Below are 23,908 nucleotides of genomic sequence, written 5' to 3'. Positions count from 1 at the left end.
TTCTGCTTGACAGGAGTCAGCTGTTGAAGAACACACAGCAGCCCTGGTTTGAATGTTTCATTTAAAAACAGCAAGTATAGCTCAGGAAAAGGGAGCATCTTGTTTAATTGTCTTTTTGCCAGGTCGATGTGTAGGTCTAAGAATTAAAAGAACAAAATTTCAAATTGCCGCTTTTCAAGGGAGGGGGAAGTACTAATAAAGCAGCATGGATACAGATATACAAATATGATGCAGATAGATCTATAATGAAGGGAACTGTTCCTTTAAATGCGGGCTTGACTGCGGCTGACATGTTTAGGCAGGAAGGAAGCCATCTTTCGCCTCTTCTGTCCTAAGACGAGGAAGTGAATTGAATTTTGCATGGCAAAAGCAGAAGTCATGGCAGATAACTACCGGGACTACAACTTGACAGAGGACCAGAAAATCCTTAAGACGAAGTACCCGCCTCTCAATAAGAAGTATGAATGTGAGTGTATTCCTGAGCGGTCTTAGTCTGTGCGTGGATTTATAGTTCTTTGGTGGAAATGCAGCGCTGGGTTTCCACAAACCGAGTGCCTGTTCATCTTGAACCGGGGGCGGGGAAGAGGGTGCCGGGTACAGGCTGCAGGGCATTGCTGGGTGGGATTCTTCTCCGGAGTCTTGTATTGCGCCCCGGAGAGGGGGGGGGGGCGGATTGGAGCAACAGCGTTGGCTCCGCACACCCATAAACAGCGTAGCTCTGTTGGGTCTGTAGGAGAAAATAAACCAAAATCTTCAGCAAGGCAATGCTATTTATTTGGACCCAGACTGTCACTTTGGGGTTTGTCCAACATGCTGAAAGTTTGCCCTCCTGTAAAGCATTGCTGTTCCCCAGGCTAGGAGAGCGTGTTGAAACTTGGCAGACAAGGCGAAGTTTTGCTTTCGAAAATAAAATCTGAGACTGCTTGCTGTGGAGGCCTTAATATACTTCTGTGCAGTTCACTTTGTCTTAACTTCCTTTTTGGTGACACGAACCTGCTACACCCCCTGTCCTCACTCTAGAAGCGTCAACTTCTTGCGATGTAATGTTATGCTGTACGTGTAAATGAATTTACTGTGTTTGGAATATTCTTGTTCTGACTGCTTATTCTCCCTACCTTGGTCTTTTAGATCTGTTTTTTTCCATTTCTTTTTTTCCTTTTTTTAATTGAATAAATTATTTTAAGTTGCCCCAGGTAGCTTCATATTTTTTCATATTTTTAATCCCTATTTAGATCTGGATCATACTGCTGATGTGCAGTAAGTATTTATTTATAAGCTTACAATCTAACAGGGACAATGAGAAAGCAAAACAAAAAGCAAAATGACCCTTTTAAGGGGGAAATATTCCTCAGTTGCATAATGCATGTATTTTCCCACCCCGGTAATACTATATTTCACAGTTATTCTCCCCATTGCTGATGATAGCACAACTGACCTTTTCTGTATAAACAAGCACAAGCGTGCTGCTTAGATCAAATCTGCTTAGGTACATGGGTTAGCTTTCCTCTGCTGAGTCAGATTTTTGGTCCATTAAGCTCAGGTGCATCTGCGATCATTGACTGGCAGCAGCTCTCCAGGGTTTCAGAGAAAGACTTTTCCTGGCTTTCCCAAGAGGTGCCAGGAATTGAAATCTGGACCTTTTCTGTGCAAAGCAGACGTTCTACCTCTTGAATCAACAGCTTTTCTTCAAAGGTATCTGGCATTATCCCAATAGATGAGAAAACCCAAAAGCCTCAGGGATTTCAGTGGGGGAACAGTGTTGTCAGTATTTTCAAATTGTATATTGCCTTTCCATATAATAATATAAGCAACATCCAGTTCATCAAAAGTGCCAAGAGCTGGGAAGTATGGCAACATATATACTGGTAATTAACTCATGAGTTGTGTGTGTGCGTTACCTCTTTACACAGTTCTTGTCTGCTACAGAGTGCTACAGGTTGGGTGGTGTGCCATCTATAACTCCTCTAAACGAGATGTATGCCTAGAGTTTTGTTGTTATGTTTTCTTGTCATGGCTTCTGTATTTCAGCACAAGGCTGTTTTGGATTTTTGCTATCACTCTATGGTAATAAGAAAAAATACCCAAAAAAGTGCCAAGTGCAAGAAATGGCAAACCAGATTTCTTAGAGTCTGCAGCAGATTACCTCTCACAGGCCCCCCATTCCCACAATGCTCATACTGTATTTTAGCACAATTCTTGAAAGCTCCAACAGCAACAAATATGGGGAAGCAGGGATTGATGCTGCACACCTTCTATTGTGTGCTGGATGTTCCTGCTGCTCTATTTTCCACCTACAAAGGAAGTTCCTAGTTGTGCAGAGGATGAAGCTAGGAATTTATAAATTCCAAGTACAAAGTTTTCAAGGGTGACTACTATATGCAGATCCTTAGAATGGACAATTCTTAAACTGCAAATAGTGAACTTGTTAGAAGTGGAGCCAACTGTTCTTTCCTATATTTAGTGCAAGTTTCTCCCTTGTACATTCTCATCTTTTGCTTATAACTACTGCCCTGTAATGTGTGTGTGTGTGTGTTTTTAGGTTGCATGCCTGGGGAGATACCTTGGAAGAAGCATTTGAACAATGCGCCATGGCCATGTTTGGGTACATGACGGATACAGAGACGGTTGAACCTCTGGACACAGTAGAGGTGGAAGCAGAGGGTAAGGTGATGCTTTGAGAACTACAGCAGTACAGGTTAATAAACACAGTGGCAAATGATTGTCTTTACTATTTTGCCAGCATAACTGTCACTTGCTGTTTCCCAAACACATTTATAACAGAGTAACACCCTATAGTTTGAGCCCTGTGCTTATTCAGGATTCACTGAAATTGGACTGCTTAAACCTAGCATAGCAGGCCTGTAAGTATAAATGGTGATGCTTTTGCAAGCAGGAAACAGGCAAGCAGAAAGATCAGCTTAAAATCATAGAATTTGAATTATAGAGTCATAGAGTCGGAAGGGACCCTCAGGACCATTTAGTCCAACTCCCCTGCAGTGCAAGAATATGCACCTGTCCCTTAGGGGATCAAACCTGCAGCCTTGGCATTATCAGCACCACACTTTAACTAACTGAGCTATCCAGATGATGTTCAGTCTCAGAGGCAAGCAGAGCAACAATAAAACCCATGACATTTATTATTATTATTTTATTATTAAATTTGTGTACCACCCTTCATCCGAAGATCACAGGGCATAAAAATACAAAATGAGAACACAAAATGCATAATAAAAACAAAAGCAAACCAAAAGCACACGCGCCCCTTCCACGAACACATTAAAAAAGACGTAGAATGTTAATTGGCCCAAGCTGAAGGCCTGGTTATAGAAAAACATTTTTGCCTGATGCCAAAAGATACAGTCCATGGTTCGTGAGGTGTCCTATCGGTCCCCACGCAAGGGTTGGCTCTCTGATCTCTTGCTGAGCCATGATCTGTGGTGCAAGGGGAATTGAGTGGGAGTTTGAGCCTACACTGACATCTGTCTGTCATTAGGAAGGCTTGCCACATATACTGGGTTGGAGGGAGTCCTGCACCTTAAAGCTCTCAATATGTCCCCCCACCCCCACCCCGTTTCTCTCCAACAGGACATGACATGCTGTCTCTTCTCTTCCACTTTCTGGATGAGTGGCTTTATAAATTCAGCGCCAATGAGTTTTTCATTCCCAGGGTGAGTGTTTGCTCTCTTCCTCCTTACAGTCTTGAGATATTTCTTAATTATTGGAATGTGTTCTGCACAGTGTCACAGTTTGGTCACATGTTGTTGCATTGCCAAGGTATTGAATCCATTCTGCCTGAATCCATTAATTTCTGAGGTAGCATCAAGAAACTAAGGAGAAAATCTAAAGAGGAACATTATTGTACTGTCCTTATTAGCATCAACTGTAATCATAAAGCAGGGAGCCAGCATTCATCTTTCACCAAAGTCTTCTCCAGGCTTGATAGTCAACAACAGAAAAAAAGGGACAATGATGTTCCTCAAAGTAGCGGGTGGTGAACTCTGCAGTGTACTTACAGTTTATGGATCGAAGTTCTGGAAATTCTTTGCAAAACTAGTTAGATTATAAGAGAAGTTGAAGATGCTAGAATGGGGAAAAAGAAATTGTTATACAGACTGAAAGAGAAGCTCCTTTGACTTCTGAAATGTATTGCTTTTCATATGCCTTGAGATTGTGTGGATGGTTGGGATTTATTCTTCTGCAAGGAACTGAAATACCTGGTACTTTTCCCAGTTATTACTAGAGCTATGTGAAAGATTTAAATTGTTTGAAATCAACTAATTATATGTTTGTTCCCCTCCCCCATTTTGTAGGAAGTTAAAGTGCTCCACATTGACCGAATAAGATTCAGAATAAGATCTATTGGGTGAGTTAAGTGGAATCATGCCATTTAAAAATGCTGATGGAAATGCCAGGGAGTCAAGACATGATGGCTCTGTGTGAAGGTTTCCATAGAGAGTGTACCAGGTGTCCTTTTGGATGTGCCAGGAGCCTTTTTAGTTCCCCACTGACTCTCACCATGGGCTCCTCCAGGATCCTTCCTGGATGGGGACAGCGAAGAGTTTGCTTTCTTTAAAGAGAATGCATGTTTCCGCTTTGGCAATGTTGCTTTGCTGTAAGGGCTCAAACTAATCCCTGGTTCTGAAGAAGAAATGGAGGCCTTTGAAGATGCCAGGAGCTATCTTGGCCTTCTTAATTCCTGATTCACACTTCAGCATATGGGGCAGTGTTCCTCCAATGGATCCCTGCACTGTCTCCTGGGTATGGGCCATTTGGGAACTGGAGTAGAGAGCCTTGTATGCCATAGCTCTCTAGGTTCTTGGGTGGGAAATCATTCTGGCTGCTAGGGGCGTCAGAATGGCCTCCTCTTTTCCTCAACATTCATCATTGTTCCACATGTCTTTCGTAAAATGACCAGAGAGGTTTCCTGCACTGTGACATAATTCAGTAACCTTGTAATAATCATTACCCTTTTTCCCTCTTTAAGGTGGGGAGAAGAGTTCTCTTTGCCCAAGCATCCCCAGGTATGTTACGAATGTTGTTGTTTTCCTTCCTGAGTACTAGAGGCCCAGAGACAAATCAGGCTTAGCTAACAAATCACCCCTTCATGTATTCATGTATTCTTAGACCTACCAGAGATTCTGCCTATCATTGTGCAGCTGAGCTCATAGACTCAAATTGTCTTTTTTCTCCCCTCGCAGGGCACAGAGGTCAAAGCTATAACCTATTCAGCAATGCAGATTCATGAGGATGAAACACCCGAGGTCTTTGTCATTATTGATATCTAAACAAAGTACCACAAAAAACTGCATCACCCTGGTTTATCTACCAGAAGTGCTGTACATCCTAATTGAAGTGTTTCTCCTCCTGGAAATGAATCGGCAGAGGGCTAAATGAACCAAAGTGGTGAGGAGCATCAGGTTGGATGTAGCAGCTTGAATAGAAGACTCCCGAGTAATGTCCAGCTCTGCTGTGTTACTGAGGCTGATGCATCAAGCAGGAAGCATTGAAAAGATGGTGTGCATGTGTTGATTACTAGCCCAAGCATGATCTGGTACTGCAGCCTATAATGTGGTTTTTAAATGCTGGATTCTAATTCCTTATCTACTCTGGTGGGAGACTAATATTCTTTAGTGACAGGAAATGCAGGGATTTAAGACTATTCACTCTCTTCTGTCTTAATAATACTACCTCTTCTATTGCTTCTTTTGTCATTTATAGCCCATTGTAAAATACCCACCATAAAATGCTGCTTTCCTCCAGTGAGAAGTTGCCAGGAAATTAGCCTAAATCCTCTCCCCTTACAAAGCCATTTGAAACAGTAGTCTGATGCCGTCATAATGTTCCCAGTCACCTTCAGCCACGGTTAGGAGATGACAGAAGCCTGCCTCCCAGGCTTCCTCTTCTCCTGTTCATGTGTTAGTTCCCACCAACAACACTATGGTTTTCCCTAGCAGATAGGTTGTTCCAGAACATAGTTACAAAGAAAATCCTGGTTAGCGTTCCTGATTAATGCTGCTTCAGACATTACACTACACCAGGCATCCCCAAACTTGGCCCTCCAGATGTTTTGGGACTACTGTTCCCATCATCCCTGACCACTGGTCCTGTTAGCTAGGGATGATGGGAGTTGTAGTCCCAAAACATCTGGAGGGCCGAGTTTGGGGGTGCCTGCACTACACCATGGTTAGAGCTGTAGTGGCTGGTGAGGCACGTTTGCGTGGCTGGCTTCCTAACAGCAGGTTGCTGGTGCTTATCAAAGGGTGAGGTGTGGGGAGATTGGTCTGGTGTGGCACATGGCAGTGGATCCAAGCTCCCTATGCCTCAGTCCTCCCCTCTCCACAGCGACCTGCTGTGTTGGCAGGCCAGGAGAACCAAGATACCCCACCTGCACTGCCTCACCAACTGCTGCTGGTTAAACCAAACCATGGGATGGAGAAGGGAATTCATGCATGCTGGGGAAAAGGGAGCCTCACAGTCGATGCCACACTCCCAATGCCTTAACCACAGTTAAAGATCAGAGCTATTATGTCTCCACTGAAAGGAAAGAGGAAAGGAACAGAGCACACAAACAATTTCCCCCCACCCCCAAGGAGAGCATTTGTTTTTGACAATCTATATGAACACACACGCATAACTTGAATTGCAGACTTAAAACACACACACACACACACACACACACCTTGGGATTGAAGCAACGGGTCCCAGTCTCCTATAAGCAGCATTTGTTTCATGGGGCTTGCAGAGGAGCATAGCTTGGTGGCAGGTGTCTTACACTGGGCCATCCCTTTGCACCATGATACAAATCCAGCATTTTTTCTCGGGAGAGGGTACAAAATATTACTAGAAGGCAGCCTTCGTCAATGCCCATCAGTCTCAGCTAGCATGGTCTTGCAGGCTGAGGCTGATAGGCCTTGTAGTTCAAAACAGCTGGTGGGCATTAGGCTGATGATGGCTGCATGTAAGAAGAGAAGGCATCCTAAGAGGTGTAGACAGAGTGGTACTCTGTGTTAATTTGTGTGTGAGTTCAGTTTTGATGTATTCCACTTAGCTCTACAATTGTGTGAGGTCATTGGTGTATTGATTGGAGTAGGCACCCATCTATTTACATAAATGACAGAAAAAGGAGAATCTTGGTTTTAATTTAAAAGAACTATTTTTAAAAATAAAATCCATTTTACAAAACGTAAGTTCATACTTGTGTGCATATAGTAGTTTTATTGGTTGGCAATATTATTGCATTAGAAGTAATGAATAGAAACTTCCAACAAGAGACCTGCAGGTATAGCGTGGAATATTATTATTATTATTATTAATAATAATAATAATAATAAGGTTACATGGCTAGCTGGGCTCCTGAAAAGGAGCACTGTGCTGCAACATTACCTTGCAAGTCCCACTTAACCCCAACCCCACAAAAAATCACACACACACACCCCTTTCTAATTGGGTTCAATTGACACCCATGTTTTATTGCAAGGGCTTCGTGTATAACAAATAGCCGCTGATTTGGGGCATGTCCTTTGCCATTTCAGCTGCACGCCCCCAGGGTGAGCTTGTTAAAGAGGTGCTCTCCCAAGCCATCCTGGGGCACTCTCAGGCGCCTCAAGTTAGATAGATGGTCTGCCAACTGCTTGATGGCCTTCACTTGTTCCTCCAAAAACTGAGACTTTAGAAAGTGACACAGCTGCACAGAGAAGGCAAGCAAGGGAGGGAAAAGAATTGCTCAGGGCTTGTGCTTCCTTTTCCTTTTGAAACAGTCACTGGTGGTGAGTCCCAGCCCAGATCATCCTTATCACATCTGGGATCTGCTAGCTCAGAAAAAAAGATTTTTGAATGCTCAAAGGCTTTGATACTAGATAAGACGAGCGCTGCGAGCAAAGGGCTCAAGCTCAGGGGTGAAGCACCTGCTTTAAATGCTCAAGGGCCCAGGGCCCAAGTTCACTCATGAAAGTGATCTTGTGTATTATCATAGTGTGGCTGTGAAAGGCTTCTGCCTGAGCTGTCATTGGCTCAAGCCAATATTTGAGAATATGAAATAGTCTTTCCAAGGGGGCTGCCTGTCTCTGAATGTTGGGCCAGCTCCTGGTCTACATGTTTTGTTTAGAGATTCTAGTGTAGCCTTCCCCCACCCGGTGCCCTCCAGTTGGTTTGGGCTGCAACTCCCATCAGCCCAGACTCGCATGGCAATGCTGGCTGGAGGCTGGTGGAAGTTGTACTCCAAAAATCCAGAGGGCACCAGGTGACTAGAATGAGCTTTTCAGTGCCTTCTCGGGGTTCTCCATTCTCCCCAAATGTCTACCCATTTATTTATTTTTATTTTGCTCACTAACCACAGGTGACATACATGAGGATCCTCCTTCTCCAGAGCCAGCCTGTGTAAGTCCAGGAGACCTTGGTTCACGTTTCCTTCCAGCCGCAGGGCACTCTGGAAGGCTTCAAGGCTGGACTGCCACTCATCCTGCTCCGGCTTCTGTTAAGGAGAGGCCGAGGAAGAATTGGGTTAGCAAGACACTCCTTGCCCTAATTTCCAATCAGAGTTCTTTGAGAGTGTCAGCAAGCATATAGATAGACATCCTACATCTTTGGTGGTGCTGTGACAAGGTGTTCTGCTTTTGGTCAGCAGTCTTTGAAGAAATCACATTAATCTGTAATATAAATCCAACTCCTTTGTTAGGCTTGCTAGGAATAATAAATGAATTAAATCAACATTTATCTCAGTGGGCGATGTTGGCACTGTTGCTGGTAGCCGCTCATTTAGAAATAGCTAGATTTTGGTGATCTGCAACAAGCCTGACAATAGACTCATGGTATGTGCTCAGGTGTGGGGTGGCGCTGTGGGTTAAAGCCTCAGTGCCTAGGGCTTGCCGATCGAAAGGTCGGCGGTTCGAATCCCCGCGGCGGGGTGCGCTCCCGCTGTTCGGTCCCAGCGCCTGCCAACCTAGCAGTTCGAAAGCACTCTCGGGTGCAAGTAGATAAATAGGGACCGCTTACTAGCGGGAAGGTAAACGGCGTTTCCGTGTGCGGCTCTGGCTCGCCAGAGCAGCGATGTCACGCTGGCCACGTGACCCGGAAGTGTCTCCAGACAATGCTGGCCCTTGGCCTCTTAAGTGAGATGGGCGCACAACCCTAGAGTCTGTCAAGACTGGCCCGTACGGGCAGGGGTACCTTTACCTTTACCTTTTATGTGCTCAGGTGTGGTCTGTAACCAGGACAAGGGCAAGATAAGTTCCTCATCCTTCTACAACATATAGAATCCATCCATCTCTCATTTGAGATGTGACAACTTGCCCAGCCCCACAGAAACATCTGGAGAGACCTAGTGGATTAGAGTCTTTAAAATACATTATGAATGGGTTCAAAGTAGTGGTTCCAGCTTCAAGCTGCTGTTACACCTTTTTCCAAGGAACAAGAGATTTGCTGATACTGTTTTAGTTTATTGTATTTAAAAGTATGTTTATTCCATGTGAAAAGACTATTTTTTAATTTTAAAAAGCAAAATAAAATACAAGCATATAGATAGACATCCAGACATTGGTAAACCAAACAGAGGCAGATGCCCTGATTGTGGCACCACAGGAATGGACTAGTTTGCCTCAATTGCTGGCTACTGTAATCAAGAAAGCAGACACCACACACCTGAATGTCATGAAGAACGATGCACCCCCCTCTCTTGTTCTGATATTTCAATAACATCTCTGCATATCCCCTCTTCTTGAGTGATTCATCTTTCAAGAATGTAGCTACATGCTTGAGGGCAACATCATCACGGCTGAAGTAGTAGGACTGAGGTCAGGGAGGGGGAGAAAAACAGAAAAGTCCAGTCAACAATTAAGCGGACTATGCAGCAATTCAGCTGCTGTTTCTATCATCTGTGGATCAGGTTTAGGCAAAGGTGCGTGGCGGCTTTTTTAGTTTTTTGCTGCTAAAACATGGAAGGCAGCATGAAATTTGACCATTCACTGAGAACACTCCATTGGCAAGTATTAGAATTTTCTGATAATTTATAAGAATTATAAATCAATGTCAATACTGGCAAAACTGTTCAGTCTTTATTATGATGCATCTGTTGTTAACAAGGCTGTTATGCTAAAGCAACCCAGGAAAATGGCTCAGCCTTTTCACTTTAAGCTGACCCATGACAGGAAATAGGGGACGCTAATTGCCAACAGCAGCTTTGCTTAAAACTTTGGGAGTTGCAAATATGATTCATAGGAGAAACAGTGTTCGGATTTCAGGCAGGGCCAACACCAGGGTTGAGGGGATTCCCCAACTCTTGCTGGACCCCCCCCCCATTCAACATGCCCCCTGCCACCATGTGCTTACAGGCAATGCCAGTGAGAGGGTAGCTGCATGATGACTACAGTGGCCCTGATTTCAGATATCTTTGTTGCTCCAGGTAATCACTGCCTGTCTGCAGGCTCTCTTCTGTGCCTTCCTGTGTGACCAGGTCCAACCAGCTGTCATGCCAGTGGAGTCTGGTCCATGGGGGTGAATGCAGCACTGCCACGCCAACTTCGGTCTGCTCTCAGACTACCCACACCTTCCTGGTTTCTGACATGGAACCAGTCCAGGGTGTGGCACTGCTTGCCAGCTTCCTCCTCCTCCTTAGTCTAACTCTTGCCCTTGTAGAACTCAACAGGGAGGAGAAGGGTAGGGACAAAACTAGTGTTTGCTGGCTTTGCTTGACATTCGCTCTAGCGCCACCTGCTGCTGATCTCCCTGCTTTCCACCCCCCCCCCCCAAGCACCAGCCACTGCTGCGTGATGCTTTTGGCACCAGCCCCATGAAATGTTCACTTAAAACAGACTTGGGTGACACAACTCTCAGCCCCCTGCAAAGGCACACATGAGGCCATTTGACATGCATAAGGCAAAGGGGCTTCTCTCTGGTGATGCTCCCTCAAAGCGCAAGAGAGATGAAAAAGCAAGCAGGTACCATGGAAAGATAGACGTAACTGGCATGGAGCTCCAGGTTCACCATGTGGTTAACAGCAGCCTCACAGTCCACGTGGTAGTTCTGCTGCACCTGGGAATTCATATCTATTGTTCAACACTAAACTGGCAAGTAGAAGACTTCCCTCTTAAAGGGCTGTTCCAGCTCTACACCCTGAAAGTTTCCACAGTAACTGACCAGCCACCATAGCTAGCCTTTCAGCTCAAAGCAAGAAGGTCAGGGCACAGGAAGAAACCATTCAGCAGGGAAGACAGAGATCCTCTGTCACTCGGATCTTTAATGACCTTTCTGCAGGCAAGAGCATGACTCCGCAGTGTGGCACAAGGGTTGCCATGACACCTGGGAAGGTAGGCTGATGCCAGGGAAACAGCAAAGAAATACACCAGGGTGCTGATCCTGCAAGCACTTGGTGTGAGTTTTCACCAGCATTCATCAAACAACCACACATGGAAGGCCTTCCTGGTCCTCCTCCTCAGGTGACCTTGCCCTGGCCGCCAGCCACACAGCAGGGAAAACCCTTCTGGAGAACCATCTTGCCCTTCAAGGGGAGGAGAGGAGAAGCAGAAGCAGCCTGGTAAGTCCCTGCCACCCAGATCCTGGTATCCCTCCCCCAGAAAGCTGAAAAGCCACCTGGCCCCCCTGAGAAGGTAGTCCATGAGTCAGGACAACCATATTGTTGGCATTCTTCTTTCCTGGGAAACAATGGAGGAGAGTGTGCCTTTGGGGGTAAAGTCAACCCCTTGGAGAGTTGCAGTGCCTGCTGTGGCTGTAGAAATCAATACTGCAGAGATGTTTTATTGCAGGTGGGGCAGTTTTTTGGCCATTTTTTTGCCAGTAATGTGACTTACAGATGAGAGTTTTTGTATCGGCACCCCACATTATAGACAACATGTTGTATAGTCTGGCTTTTGAAGTGTTTGTGTTAAATTGATGCAAACATTGTTTGTATGGACTATGTTGCAGACTTGAGCTAAGTGATGGCGATGGTTGTTTTTTCCGTTGTTGTTTTTTAATTCTTTCTTTCTTTGTTTTAAAAAAGTGGCCCATGACCCCCTTTGTGATATCTGAATGACCTATTTTGCAGTGTTAAGCCTCTGACATTGGAGGTACACAGTCTAGTGGAGGCTGGCCCAAGGGGGCTTATGGGACACCGCCCCACCTCTCTGCCTTCTTATTTACAACTAGTCCAGAGGGGGGCACTGCCAGCCAGCTTCCTCCCCCTCCTTAGTCTGCCTGCTGCCTTTGCAAAACTCAGCAGGGAGGAGGAGAGAGACAAAACTAGAATGAATTGGCTCTGCTTGTCATTGGCTCTGGCGCCACCTACTGTTGGGCTCCCTGCCTTCTGCCCTATCGGTCCCAATGGGCAGCAGCAATCCTGGCTAGTAGATGTTGAATCAACGGGTGTTGGAGAGGGGGGGGGAGGCCAGGTGGCCGGGCAATGGTCCCGGTCCATCATCAACACTAGGTGCTGCCAGCCACACAGCTGGGTCCTCTAGAATCAGCCACGACGGGGCAAGTGGCAGGTGGGGTTGGCGGGAAAGACCCTCTTCGCGCTTCCCCTCGGGGCCTCCTCCGAGGGCGCCGGTGCTGTCGACCAAAAAACCCAATGACAGTCCCTTTTGCAAGAAAGAGAAACGGTGCGTGGGGGTTCGCAAACTCCAGGGGCTCAGAATGAGATGGATTCCTTCCTGGGGTGGACACAGGCTGGAAGGTTGAACCACGGGGACTCTACGCGTGACAGAAGCTCAGCTGGTTTTGGACTGGTCAGTGACTGGAAGACACCCAGGAAAGCGCCCCCCCCCCCACGGAAGACAGAGTGGGAGAGAAGTGTCCGAAACCAGGACACTGCAGCCACCAGCCTTACAGGGGCCGATCTCTTGCAGCAGGGAGCCTTGTTCTTTCTTCGTGGGTCGTGGTGGGGGGTGTCTCCCAACGCGGATGTGGGCGTCGGAGAGAGAGGTGCAGGGGCGGCGTTTAAAGGGGCAACGCGCCCCTTTAAGACATAGTCTCCTCTCCCCGCTGCGCTTCAGCGTCGCCTACTGACCCCCGCGATCCCCCCCCCCCCATTATGCTACGGAGAAAACGACGCCAAGGTCCAGGTTGCCTTCCCTGCCCTAGCACCGTTGCGGGGTAGGTTGAATTTAAAGCTGTGGGGAGAAAGAGGAGCTGGAGGAGAAACACCCTCCACCCCCAAATGCTCAGTCTTGGATTGAGCTACTTGCGTTTACAACTGCGGCTTGTTAGGTTTCAACTTGTTTCGTTTTGTTTTTAGGGTGCATTCGGTCATGGTTTGAGATTGCATCATTCATCTCTTATTCGGCACCTTTTTCGTTCCGCCTTTCCTGTGCTGTTGCAGAAAGGCGAGGGATATAAATTCATTAATGGAGCGTAAACAGTCCACGCCTAATTCAGCTCCTCTCCTCACTTCCACACTTGCAACTTCAGCTATTCGGGGCTGCCTGCAAGTGCGCCAAGGGAGCCTGCCTGGAATAGGTGCTGCAAGCCTCCCTGACCATCAAATGGGAACGCTATAGGACAGGCATAGACAAAGTCGTCCCTCTAGATGTTTTTTGTAGACTACAACTCCCATCATCCCTGACCACTGGTCCTGTTAGCTAGGGATGATGGGAGTTGTAGTCCCAAAACATCTGGAGGGCCGTTTGCCTATGCCTGCTGTAGGCGCTTTCCCGTGATACAGCACAGGTATCAGAGCCCCCAGCAGCCGCATTTCAAGAGGAAAACAAATGTGTCCAGGAGACTCACCTGCTTCCCACCTCCTGCTTATAGCTTGATTCTGGAATACCATGTTGCTTACTCAATATGCTTTCTTTAGGGTGCTTCTAGGCAATGCTGTAAATGGGTTATTCAGATATAATAAACATGGCACTAGCAACAGTGGTGCTTTTAAAAATAACTTACCTGATTTTTCCTAGAAAGGGTAAATCTTGACTAAACAGAAGGGGGAAAAATAGCTGGCATTTTGATGCCAGCATGCGGATGCTGCAAAAAAATAAATAGAAATGCATGTGGAGCACCCATCGTGCAGCGAGCACCCATCCGGAAGCACCCTTTGACTCAAGACTCCCTTCTGTAAATGAACCAATTACAGTGATTTATTTAAAAGGGTCACACTGTGAGATGAACTGATAAAACATTGGTACCCATTTCAAATTTAGTGATAGTGCAGGTTTAAAATATCCAGTTTGAAAAATGGGTGGGCAAAGATGGGTACGCCCAAAGAACTTCAAGGAAACATTTGCATTGCCACGACGTGTTTTGGTTCTGCATTTGAAAATAGTGAATCCGCTGCTTGCAAGACATACAAAAACTTGCTTTTCAAAGATTTTGAAATCAAGAGAGTTGGTTCTGAAAGGCTGAATTACCCTAATGTTTCTCAGTAAATAATCATCTCAAGGAAGTTGTGCATTTTGGGGAAGGATTATGCATTGTTCTCCACTTAAATTTCCTTTGGAAGAATGGGGGATGGGAGTGATGTGCCAGGTTAGAGCAAGGCAACAACTCAAATAGCTGGGTGATCTAGCAACATTTGCAGTTCTTTGCATTCTGTGTACATTCACCTGGGAAAAGGCTCCATTGAACTTGCTTACTTCTGAGTAGACATGCATAGGATTGCAGTGTGTGTGTGACTGCGTATATTTAAATATAAATTAATTATCATTGCACCTTTTTATGCTTGCGGTTTTTAAAAAACAAAACCCTCACGCTGTCAAAAGCTTTAATAGAGTAACTTACAATGAAGCTGTTAACTTTATTTTGAAGTGCTCCCCAACATTGAAAAAGGTTTGAGAAGAGATCCATTTTATTCTATCAAAAGTTATCACTGTCGCACTTCAGCAGGTCATTGTTCATACATGGTACCATCTCAGGATGGATGCTTGCTTATGGAACAAAATATTGATACCCTTGAGTAACTAAATTCAATATAGACACAATGGCATGTCCATAAATGCATGCAAGTTTAGCCCAAGTCATAGAAAGCCTATATAATAGATTGTATGTTAACCACAGGCTGGTTGGGAGTCAATGGTCAAAACAAAGGAATGACAACGTAAAGGGGGAACTTTTATTTAACATCCAGTCCATTCATAACTACCTAATGTTTGGTTTTATATCTTTTTCCTCAGCTTCATCATCGCTATCGTCCACTTGCTGGATGACCAAATCGGTAGACCCGTCCTCTACAATTTCCACATCGGATCTGTTGTCTTCACCGTAATTCCAGTTAGAATCCTTGTCCTCTTCTAGTGGGAACTCAGGTGGTGGCTCAGTGTCCAAATCAATGCGGATGCTATCTATGCCAGCTTCGGAGAGGCACTCATTGCAAAGTCTGTAGCGCCTCGTCCCTTCTTGGACCACTTGCCCCGTCATCTCAGTCACGTGACGCTTGCACTTTCTGCAGATGGGCTTGCAAGCTTGATGGATCTGTGAAAATTGAAAGGGAGAATGCTGATCACTGCTCAAAAGGGAAATAGAAAAATGATTTGTTCCCCTTCCATACAGCAATGCTCACAGTATCGAGAGGCTGCTACTAAAATTTAACACATGCAGCCTAGTGTGGGGAAAAGGAATAATTCCAGGATACGAAGAATCATTTTGGTTCAAGATATGGCTATTCAAAATTAATTCATGGTCCCCAAGGCACAGAAACTGTGAGCTAAGGTAACTTCCTGCCTTAACATCCACAGTGTGTAGTGGTAAAATGATTGTATCACTTCACATACTGTGCTCTATTACAAATTACTCCCTTGTGTACCCATATTTAATTAATTATTAAATTTGTGTATCGCCCTATACCCGTAGGCGAAGCTGTTCCCATAATTGTATTTCCATACTAGAAAATGTTTAACTTGCCTACCGCACAACTGTTAAAGGCAGAAGAACACTGAATTCTCCCAATGCCCAGCCTACACCAAAGCCTAGGCTGTAATACTGTACCCGCTAACCAGGGGGTTTGCTCAGTTAAACACAAAGAGGCTTTCAGGAGACATGAACACTGCTGTACTGCAAGTTACACTGGATTCTTAGTGAGTTCTTAAGTCTTCAGCTCTGCTGCCTATGCCTCGTTGCAAAGGCTTCACATCTTCCATGTCATTTGGGGGGGTGTTTAACATCCACACACAGTTATTGTATAGTAGTATTTATAGAAAATAACATCTAGGGAGTATCTGATCTCAGACAAGCCCTCCACAGGAAATATACGCCATGGTTGCTAGGAAAAAAAGGAAAGAGCACTGGAATATAAGAAAAAAACCAAGAAAAGTACACTAAAGGAAAACAGCAGCTCTTTAGAGTCCTATAGCCTGGTGTTCCAACAACTAACTCATCAATTCCAGCTCTGACTTTACTCATTGAAAGGCAGGAGCAGCCAGACTGGCACATCTCACAGATATCACTTATAAGGATACCTGCACATTTTGCTTTAAAACATTCTTTCTAGAAGGGCTAGAGACTTGCTTTTTTAATGAATGCTCTGGGGCTCCTGCTGACTATAGGGCCCAGTGCATTATTACCCCCTGGGCCACCTATCAGCATCCCTACATGATTATGTCTATTCACTCAAGTTGGTTTTTTTAATGATAATTTCAGTAATCCACAATAAGCATCTATTGCAACAGGAAGAAGAAAGGGGAAAGGTACTAAGTGATCAACTGAGCAATAAATTCCATAGAATATGTACTTGTTTATTTTGTATTTCTTTAAATCACTGAAAGTGAAAATATTCCAGATGGTGGTGGAGAAAAGGTTGCTTAGATTAAGGTAGGCAGAAAAGAAATGGCACAATGTTTTATATAGTGCAATTTTACTCATCATATCACATTCATGCTACAAGGCATTTTACTTACACATTTTTATCATGTTAGGATTTTCTGCCTTTAGTTCTCAAGACAGGGCACTCTAGAAATTCAGTAGAAACAATATAGGGCATGATCCAGCTGAAGCTGACCACATAAGAAGAGCCTTGATGCTGAATTAAGCCAGTGGCCCATCTAGTCCAGCATCCTGTACTCACAGTGGCCAACCAAATGCCTATGGGAAACCCATGAGAAGGACCAGAGCCCTAGAGCCCTCTGGCCTCCAATGGCTTCCAGGAACATTGCTGCCTCTGACTGTGGAGGCAGAGCATAAGCATCATGGCTAGTAGTTATCGAGAGCCCTCTCCTCCATGCATTTGTCTAATCCTCTTTTAAAGCCATCCAAGTTGGTGGTCATCACTGCCTCCTGTGACAGTGAGTTCCGGAGTTTAACTATCACTTTGCCATTCTATTGGCTTCAGTGGGAGACACCCAGCATATGGTGAACTCTACCACTGAAATTAAAGAGGATCCAAAGAGATTTACTGTGGCTGAATCACACCAATATTAACATTTTTTTGTTTAGGTCCTGGCCCCATTGGGATTAAGATTCGAGGTATGCTGAGAAATAGGTCCTCCTAGGAAATTAGAAATGTAGACAAGCCCAGCGTCAGAATAAAGCAAGTTTCCTAAAAACAGACTGATGCAAGTCAATGCATCTCTATGTTAAGTAGTTACGGGGGGTGTATCATCTCAAAATACAACATGTGCCAACGTACTGTTCGGAAATGGCTGCTCAGGTGATCCAGCCTGCTGAATCTCTTCCCACATGCTTCACACGGATACGGCCGTTCTCCCGTATGGCAGCGAAGGTGGCGCTTCAGGTCTGCTTTCCGCTTTACCACGTGCGTGCAGAAGGGGCATTTGAACCTCATCCTAGGCAGATCATCTGTGAGTACCAAGCAAAGCTTTTAAAATGCTGCAAAAAAAAACGCCTAGCACAGTGACACTTCTAGTCAAAATAAAGTACCTGACTTCAAACACTGTATTATTATTATTTTTAAAGTTCTGCAATGGGTATAAATGATACAATTTTACTTAATCTGCCTGTGTTTATTCTGCCCAATCTTGCTGCTGCTAGTTATTAGAAGCTGTATTGAACTCTGTCACTACAGTCACTGACAGCCAGTGTGGTGTAGTGGTTAAGAGTGGTGGACTCGTAATCTGGTGAACAGGGTTCGTGTCCCAGCTCCTCCACATGCAGCTGCTGGGTGACCTCAGCCTCACTCACCTCACAGAGTGTTTGTTGTGGGGGAGGAAGGGAAAGGAGAATGTTAGCCACTTTGAGACTCCTTAGGGTAGTGATAAAGTGGGATATCAAATCCAAACTCCTCTTCTTCTTCTGTCAGGTCCTGCCCCAACACCATGCAACTACAAGAAACCATGTCCAGCAACACTCTGGATTCTGAGACCCACACACTTTCACCTTTTTAGGATTTTCAGGATGCTGAATTTAGTACAAGAAGCTGCCTTATATAGAGTCAGGCCAGTCAATCTAGCTCAGTATTGTCTACAGCAGTGTTTCCCAACCTTGGGCCTCCAGCTGTTTTCGAACTACAATTCCCATCATCCCTGACCACTGGTCTTGCTAGCTGAGGATTATGGGAGTTGTAGTCCAAAAACAGCTGGAGGCCCAAGGTTGGGAAATGCTGGTCTACAGGCCAGCAGCTCTCCAGGGTTTCGGGTGGAAATCTTTCCCAGCTCTAAAGGGAGAAACCAAGGATCAAACCTGGGGCCTAGTGCATGCAGGGCATGTGCTTTACACCCACTGAGCTACAGCCCTTCTGTTTTGCACCCAATACGGCATTCTGCTCTTGCACATTGCAGTCACTGGAACACACAGAGCCCTCTTGAAGGGGCTTTATGAATCTCCTTGCCAGGGGCAGTTCCCCTGCTCCATCATGGCTGGCCTTACCATACAGCAAAGGCTATACAATTTAAGGGAACAGATGGAACTGATATCTGAATGGTCAAGCAAAACTTTTAAAGCACTAGTCCAAGTGTTGGTGTTGGTGGGAGGCATTTGGTCATCTGATTCAGACAGCAATACTCCTTGGGGCTACACCAAGTCCTCTTTTCAGAATGGGAAAAGCCTTCCCCACTCTGCACTCTCTCTGCAAAAGTGGTGTAAGAGATGTATTTTTTTCCGCCTCCCATAACAGCCCCACTGGAAACTAAGCAAGACTCACGTCTTCCTTGCCACCAGTACAGATAGCACAAAGCAAAAGAGCTGGGTTGCAGATATGCTTTATTGAAAGAACACACACAATCCTAGGAAGCACTGCTAAGAAATTATGATCTTACTGAGGAGGGTGGCACCACAACTGGCCCTGCCAGGCAGTGGGGAGAAGAAGCATCTTGCTACAGGTGGCAATATGATGGGGGAAGAGATGGAGGGAAGAACTGGTGCCTCAGTGACGCAGCAAGACTTTTAAAAAAGTGCAGGCCCTTGGCTGCAGGGAGAGGGGGGAGGAAATCTGCTTCAGGTACCACAAGCCCGAACACAAAAATGACGGATTTCAGTGGGTGCAAGAAGCAGTTTTATTTTTCATTTCATCAAAACCGTATCCCACAAAACTTGACCTCTACCTTGAGTAAGCTGAACAGAAAAAGGAGACTGCTCAACACACAATGAGGTCATTGTTGCAATTATGATAGCTGGATCCATTTGAATCATTCTCCTTGCATGCAAAGTTTAGTTCACCTCCGATAAATGACACTCATTTTTAAAAGGTAAAGTTTTAAACTTTTATGCAGCCAAGGGCCAAGAAGGCAATTTACTGTATGGTAAATGAATATCCTTACCATCCGCCCAGTTCCCCATCACACCCAGTACCGAGGGCATGCTAGGGTATGGCTCGTCCCCTTTGGAAGATTTTGACTTGCCAGCAGGGTGTGGAGAATCATGCTCTTGCTGTGACACAGCCGAGCCTCTGGGGACGGTGTCGGATCCCTGGCCGTACTGGTAGTTGGAATGGCCAGAGTCACCTTCTGAATCAATTTGGACGTCCTCTTCAGATGCAGAAGTGTGGCTTATAGGCTCTGAAACTCGCTCTTCAAGTTTACTTGCCTTATAGTGAGGAACATCAGAGGGTTGTGGTAGCCCTATATGTCTACTGGTTTTCTTCATGGGTTCTTGCCTTTGGTCATGCTTGGACAGCTGCTGGGCATTTCTCTGAGTGGCTGGGTAATAATTGAAATTGGTCCAAGAATTTCCACCCACTATACATGTCCCTTGATCTGGGCTTAAGTGCGAATGAGGGGGACTGCTCTCCGTTCTCCACCCAGTCCCATACAGGCATAAACGCTCCACGCCATTCGAGTTCACTTCCTTGTCCGAGAGACTAAAATAGCGATCTTTTTCCTTCTCGCTGATGTCCAAGGAGGATTTAATGAATGTCTTGCAAACACTAATAACATCAGTCATTTGCAGATAGCTGGCAGCTGACATGACCTCAATCACATTCTGGCCAGTGAGGGAGAGTTTGCCTGAATACACAAAATCCAGGATCACGGAAAATGTTTCGGGAGAAAATGCCTGGAAAGTTGCGGTTGTTGGTTGACTGGTTTCCTTTGAGCACTGTGAAAGGAGCATTTTGAAGTAGCCACTACTGGCAAACAGCACATTCCGGTGGGCTTTGAAGACCTTCCCCTCAACCAAAATGCTGCAGTCACAAAATAAGTCTTGCCTGCGCTGTTCGTTTAATTGTTGCAGGAGATGAAACTGATGGGAAGAAATCTCCATTCTCAAACAGGGTTGTGTTGCTCTACAAAAAAAAAAAAAAAAGAATAAACAGGTCTCCTTTGCTACATATAAACCGCAGCTGAAAGATTTTCAGAAATGGCTGCTACTTTCTAAGTCATTCACAGAGACATGGTGAAGCACAAGACGGTCAGTGACAGAATGCAATCTTCAAGGGCCGTACTGGATGTGAGCATTGGGAAGGTGCCATTGGGAGTTAACTCAAGTCTTGTCTGCAATGAGTAGTGAATGGGAGCCTTTCCCAGCCCAACCTGGAGATGCCAAAGATTGAACCAGGGACTTTCTGTATGCAAAGCACATGCTCCACCACTGACCAGCACACTTCCAAGAACTGTCCACTACTGGTTGGCCTGTTTTTAGTGGGGCGGGGCAGGGAGAGCAACAGGCCAAATATGTCTGGGACAGCAGCAATTCCTATGGGCCATTTCCCCCGATCAAAATCTTCCTAACTACTTTTCTCCCTTTGGGGGGAAATATTTGTAGAACCTCTCTCTCTGCCCCACGGGTGGCAAAGCACCCTGGGGTAAAACTTTAATGAGAAAAATGGCCCATTTGGAAAGGGCTAATCTGCCCCAGGCTATGGTCTCAAACATAGTTACCAACATGGTCATTTCTGCAACTGAATTCAAGTAAAAATAAATACATATCAGTGTTGCGTACTAGTTGGAGTGCAGGGGTGCAGCTTGGGAGACCCAGGTTCAAAAATCCCCAATTGGTCATGAAGCTCACTGGGAGTTGGAGCTGGTCACTTTCTCTGTCAGCTAACCTACCTCACAGGGTTGTTATGAGGATAAAATAGGGGTATGCTTGCTTGAGCTTTTTAGAACTAAGGGAGAAGATAAAACATTTAAATGTACAATAATACTGTCCTGAGAGGCACTTCACATCACACCTGGTCTGAACCAGAGTCCCCCTGAAACTCTTAAGTACTTCTGAATGAGGTGTGGGGGATATGCAGCCCTTCAGATCAGCCCCGATGACTGGGGCTGATGGGATTTGGAGTCCATCAACATCCAGAGGGGCCAGGAAAGGGGTGCTCAGTACACAGCATTTTCTCTCGCACCTGTAGCAGCTTCCTAACTTGTGTATCCAGAGCCCAATAAATAGCTGCACCATAAGGGCACGGTTGTACACCAGCATCTTTGCCTCTGTGGAGCTGAGCATGATGGAAGGAGCCAGTGTCCTTCACCTCAGTTATGATGAGCTGGACATTTTGGCCACATATAAGAGACTGAATCTCTCTGGGTGATGACTGTGGGATGGATACTCCTCAAGCAGGCACATTTCAATTGCTTTTTTGAATTTTCCAGATAAAATGCGGCATCAAAATGGCAGTCTGTATTCCTCCCATCCACTTTAATCTGGATTTACCCATTCTGGGGGAAATCCAATAAATGGGGGGGGGGGGGGAGGGAGGAAACCCTGCTGTCAACAACCAGTTTGCAAATTAAGCCCCTGTCTGGAAGCCCCCAGACTCACAACATCTGCCTACATGAAACCCCAGAGCAGTAAGGTCAGTTGGTTTAAATGCCAACAGGTTTGCATCCCCTCACACAGCTTGTGAAACCGGAATCACATGCAAGGCCAGTTTGCCTAACATTGCAAGCTGTCATTATTTAGAGGTCCAGCAAGCTCAACCCACCATTCCTAAGCAATCACTACTTTCTTCCCATCATCAGACTGTCACATAGAAGTTGTCCCTCACCCCGTTATGCCCTAATTGTATGTCCCGTTTTTGTCGTGGGGAAGGGGGGGGGCGGCGCTTGCTTCTCAGTCCCGACAGTAGCCAGCTGGATCGCTATTCCCAAGGCAGCCGATCTGGGCTTAACCTGCAACGGGCACGCCAGTTGGGTTGGGCTGCTGCTTTCCAAGCCCGCAGCTAGCAGCGCGACGCCTTGTCACACCACTCAGCGCCCCAGCCCTTCGCACCGCGGGGCTCCGCGACTCTAGCGCAGAGGTCAGCAACTGGAGACTCCGCTCGCCAAATCCGGGCCCCCGAGACGACAGGCGTCCTTCCAGCCTGGAGGCGAAAAGTGGGGAAACGGGACTTGCTGGCATGCCGAGTGTGTGGCGTGGAGGGGCCGGCGGGGGATCGAGGAGCCACTGCTCCCGCCGCCTCCCTCTCGTCCCAGCCCCGCACCCGCCGGCAGGACTGCCCCTCCGCTCGCCAGATGCGCCGCGCTCGCCGCCAGAAAGGGAGCCCAGGCGGCGGCGCGGACGCTGCAATCAGAGGAGCTGCCTCCGAGCAGGCGGCCGACACCGCGGCAGCGCCGGTCCTCCCCTAGCCCTGCCCGGCAGCACAAGGGGCGCCGGCGCCGCACATTGGCAGAGGGCGCCGTCAGTCTCTCGCCCGCCCACCCCGAGCTGGAGGCTCGGCCATCGGGAGCCAGGGACGCCCGACGGCGCTGGAGGCGCGCCCGCCAAGTCACCAGGGACCGATCCCTGGCGTCGCCTCCAGAGGGGGACCGGTCCGCGCGCCCTGCCGAGAGGAGGACCACCACCACCACCACCCAACCCGCCCGCCTTTCCTGGGAAGGGCGCCGGGAGGCGATGCGGAATTCCCAGCCGTTGCTGCAGCCGGGCTGCCTAGCGTGGCCTTTCCCGCTGCTGCCGCCGCCGCCACTCGATGCCCGGGCGCGGAAGGTGCCCCTGCCCGGCTCGGAGCTCCGCACGCGCGGCAGGGAGGACTCCGTCGGTCCCTCGCCAGCCCTTTGTTGCGAGCCGAACGCCGCGCCCGGGGCGGCATCGGCAGCAAATGGCGCCCGCCTGACGGGGCTGGCCGGGCGCTGCCCGACTGGGGCGCCGCGCAGGAGGAGGGAGAGGCGGCGCGGCCGGACATCCTCCGCTAGCCGGGGAAGCAGAGGCGCGCCCGGCTCACCCTAGAGCCGTCTCAGCCCGGAGGACGCCCTGCTCGGCCTGCTGGCGCTGCCGCGGAGGCGCCGCTGACTTACCGCTCGGCAGAGGCGCGGGCTGGGCGGCGGCGAGGCGGGCGTTCGAGGGGCGGCGGGGCTCTGCAAGCGGCGCTGGCTCGGGGTTCGACGGGTGAGGGCGCGAAACCTCGCCCGGCGCCGCCGCCCCAAAGCGCTGAGCAGCCCGGCCGGGAGAGAAACAAAAGGTAGTTGCTGACGTGGGCGTTGGAGAGAGACGCCCGAGGGCTGGGGACACAATTAAAGGGGCAACGCAGCGAGCGCGGCAGGGGCCAGGCGCGCACGCCGCTCTGCGCCTGCCGACGGCGCGGGCGCCTCCCCCTCCCCTCCGCCGCCTCCTCCTCCGCCGCCTCGCCTTGCCAGCCCCAGCTGGGCGCCCGGCTGCCCCCCGC

At 47.4% G+C, this 23,908-nt stretch overlaps 3 protein-coding genes and 1 long non-coding RNA gene across 10 annotated transcripts; 2 read left to right on the top strand and 2 right to left on the bottom strand.

Moving 5' to 3' along the window:
• The first annotated feature begins 5 nt into the window (after positions 1-5).
• On the top strand, positions 6-7,192 carry ZBTB8OS (zinc finger and BTB domain containing 8 opposite strand). 3 transcript variants are annotated; one of them, XM_083453045.1, is made up of 7 exons: positions 7-466; positions 1,233-1,257; positions 2,540-2,661; positions 3,586-3,668; positions 4,311-4,363; positions 4,985-5,021; positions 5,199-7,192. In XM_083453045.1, exons 1-7 carry the CDS (start codon positions 361-363, stop codon positions 5,283-5,285), a joined length of 513 nt encoding a protein of 170 aa, XP_083309171.1. In that variant the 5' UTR covers positions 7-360; the 3' UTR covers positions 5,286-7,192. The 3 variants fall into 3 exon arrangements, with proteins under 3 accessions (XP_083309173.1, XP_083309171.1, XP_083309172.1); XM_083453047.1 differs by lacking the exon at positions 1,233-1,257 and having other exon boundaries at positions 6-466; XM_083453046.1 differs by lacking the exons at positions 7-466; positions 1,233-1,257 and adding an exon at positions 1,330-1,692.
• Positions 7,193-7,436: 244 nt separating this feature from the next.
• Positions 7,437-11,216, bottom strand: LOC310683280 (ferritin heavy chain A-like). 2 transcript variants are annotated; one of them, XM_083453043.1, is made up of 4 exons: positions 10,936-11,213; positions 9,637-9,783; positions 8,345-8,470; positions 7,437-7,684 (listed from the first exon to the last, which is right to left on the bottom strand). In XM_083453043.1, the coding sequence occupies exons 1-4, from the start codon at positions 11,035-11,037 to the stop codon at positions 7,529-7,531; spliced, it is 531 nt and encodes a 176-aa protein (XP_083309169.1). In that variant the 5' UTR covers positions 11,038-11,213; the 3' UTR covers positions 7,437-7,528. The 2 variants fall into 2 exon arrangements, with proteins under 2 accessions (XP_083309169.1, XP_083309170.1); XM_083453044.1 differs by having other exon boundaries at positions 7,674-7,808; positions 10,936-11,216.
• Positions 11,217-11,388: 172 nt separating this feature from the next.
• Positions 11,389-16,648, top strand: LOC310683282. The gene is made up of 2 exons (XR_014514344.1): positions 11,389-11,527; positions 15,099-16,648. It is a non-coding gene; the product is annotated as an uncharacterized lncRNA (long non-coding RNA).
• On the bottom strand, positions 14,676-23,734 carry ZBTB8A (zinc finger and BTB domain containing 8A). Of its 4 annotated transcripts, none has more exons than XM_083453032.1 (4): positions 23,541-23,734; positions 19,632-20,593; positions 17,546-17,715; positions 14,676-15,396 (listed from the first exon to the last, which is right to left on the bottom strand). In XM_083453032.1, exons 2-4 carry the CDS (start codon positions 20,569-20,571, stop codon positions 15,064-15,066), a joined length of 1,443 nt encoding a protein of 480 aa, XP_083309158.1. In that variant the 5' UTR covers positions 20,572-20,593; positions 23,541-23,734; the 3' UTR covers positions 14,676-15,063. The 4 variants fall into 4 exon arrangements, with proteins under 4 accessions (XP_083309158.1, XP_083309161.1, XP_083309159.1 ...); XM_083453035.1 differs by lacking the exon at positions 23,541-23,734 and adding an exon at positions 22,419-22,539; XM_083453033.1 differs by lacking the exon at positions 23,541-23,734 and adding an exon at positions 22,295-22,535.
• Between the last annotated feature and the right edge of the window lie 174 nt (positions 23,735-23,908).

This window comes from Podarcis tiliguerta, assembly GCF_965153285.1.
Source record: "Podarcis tiliguerta genome assembly, chromosome: 8".
NCBI classification, from domain to species: domain Eukaryota; kingdom Metazoa; phylum Chordata; class Lepidosauria; order Squamata; family Lacertidae; genus Podarcis; species Podarcis tiliguerta.
The sequence above is the reverse complement of the archived record's forward strand: the minus strand, read 5'-3'. Positions and strand labels throughout refer to the sequence as shown.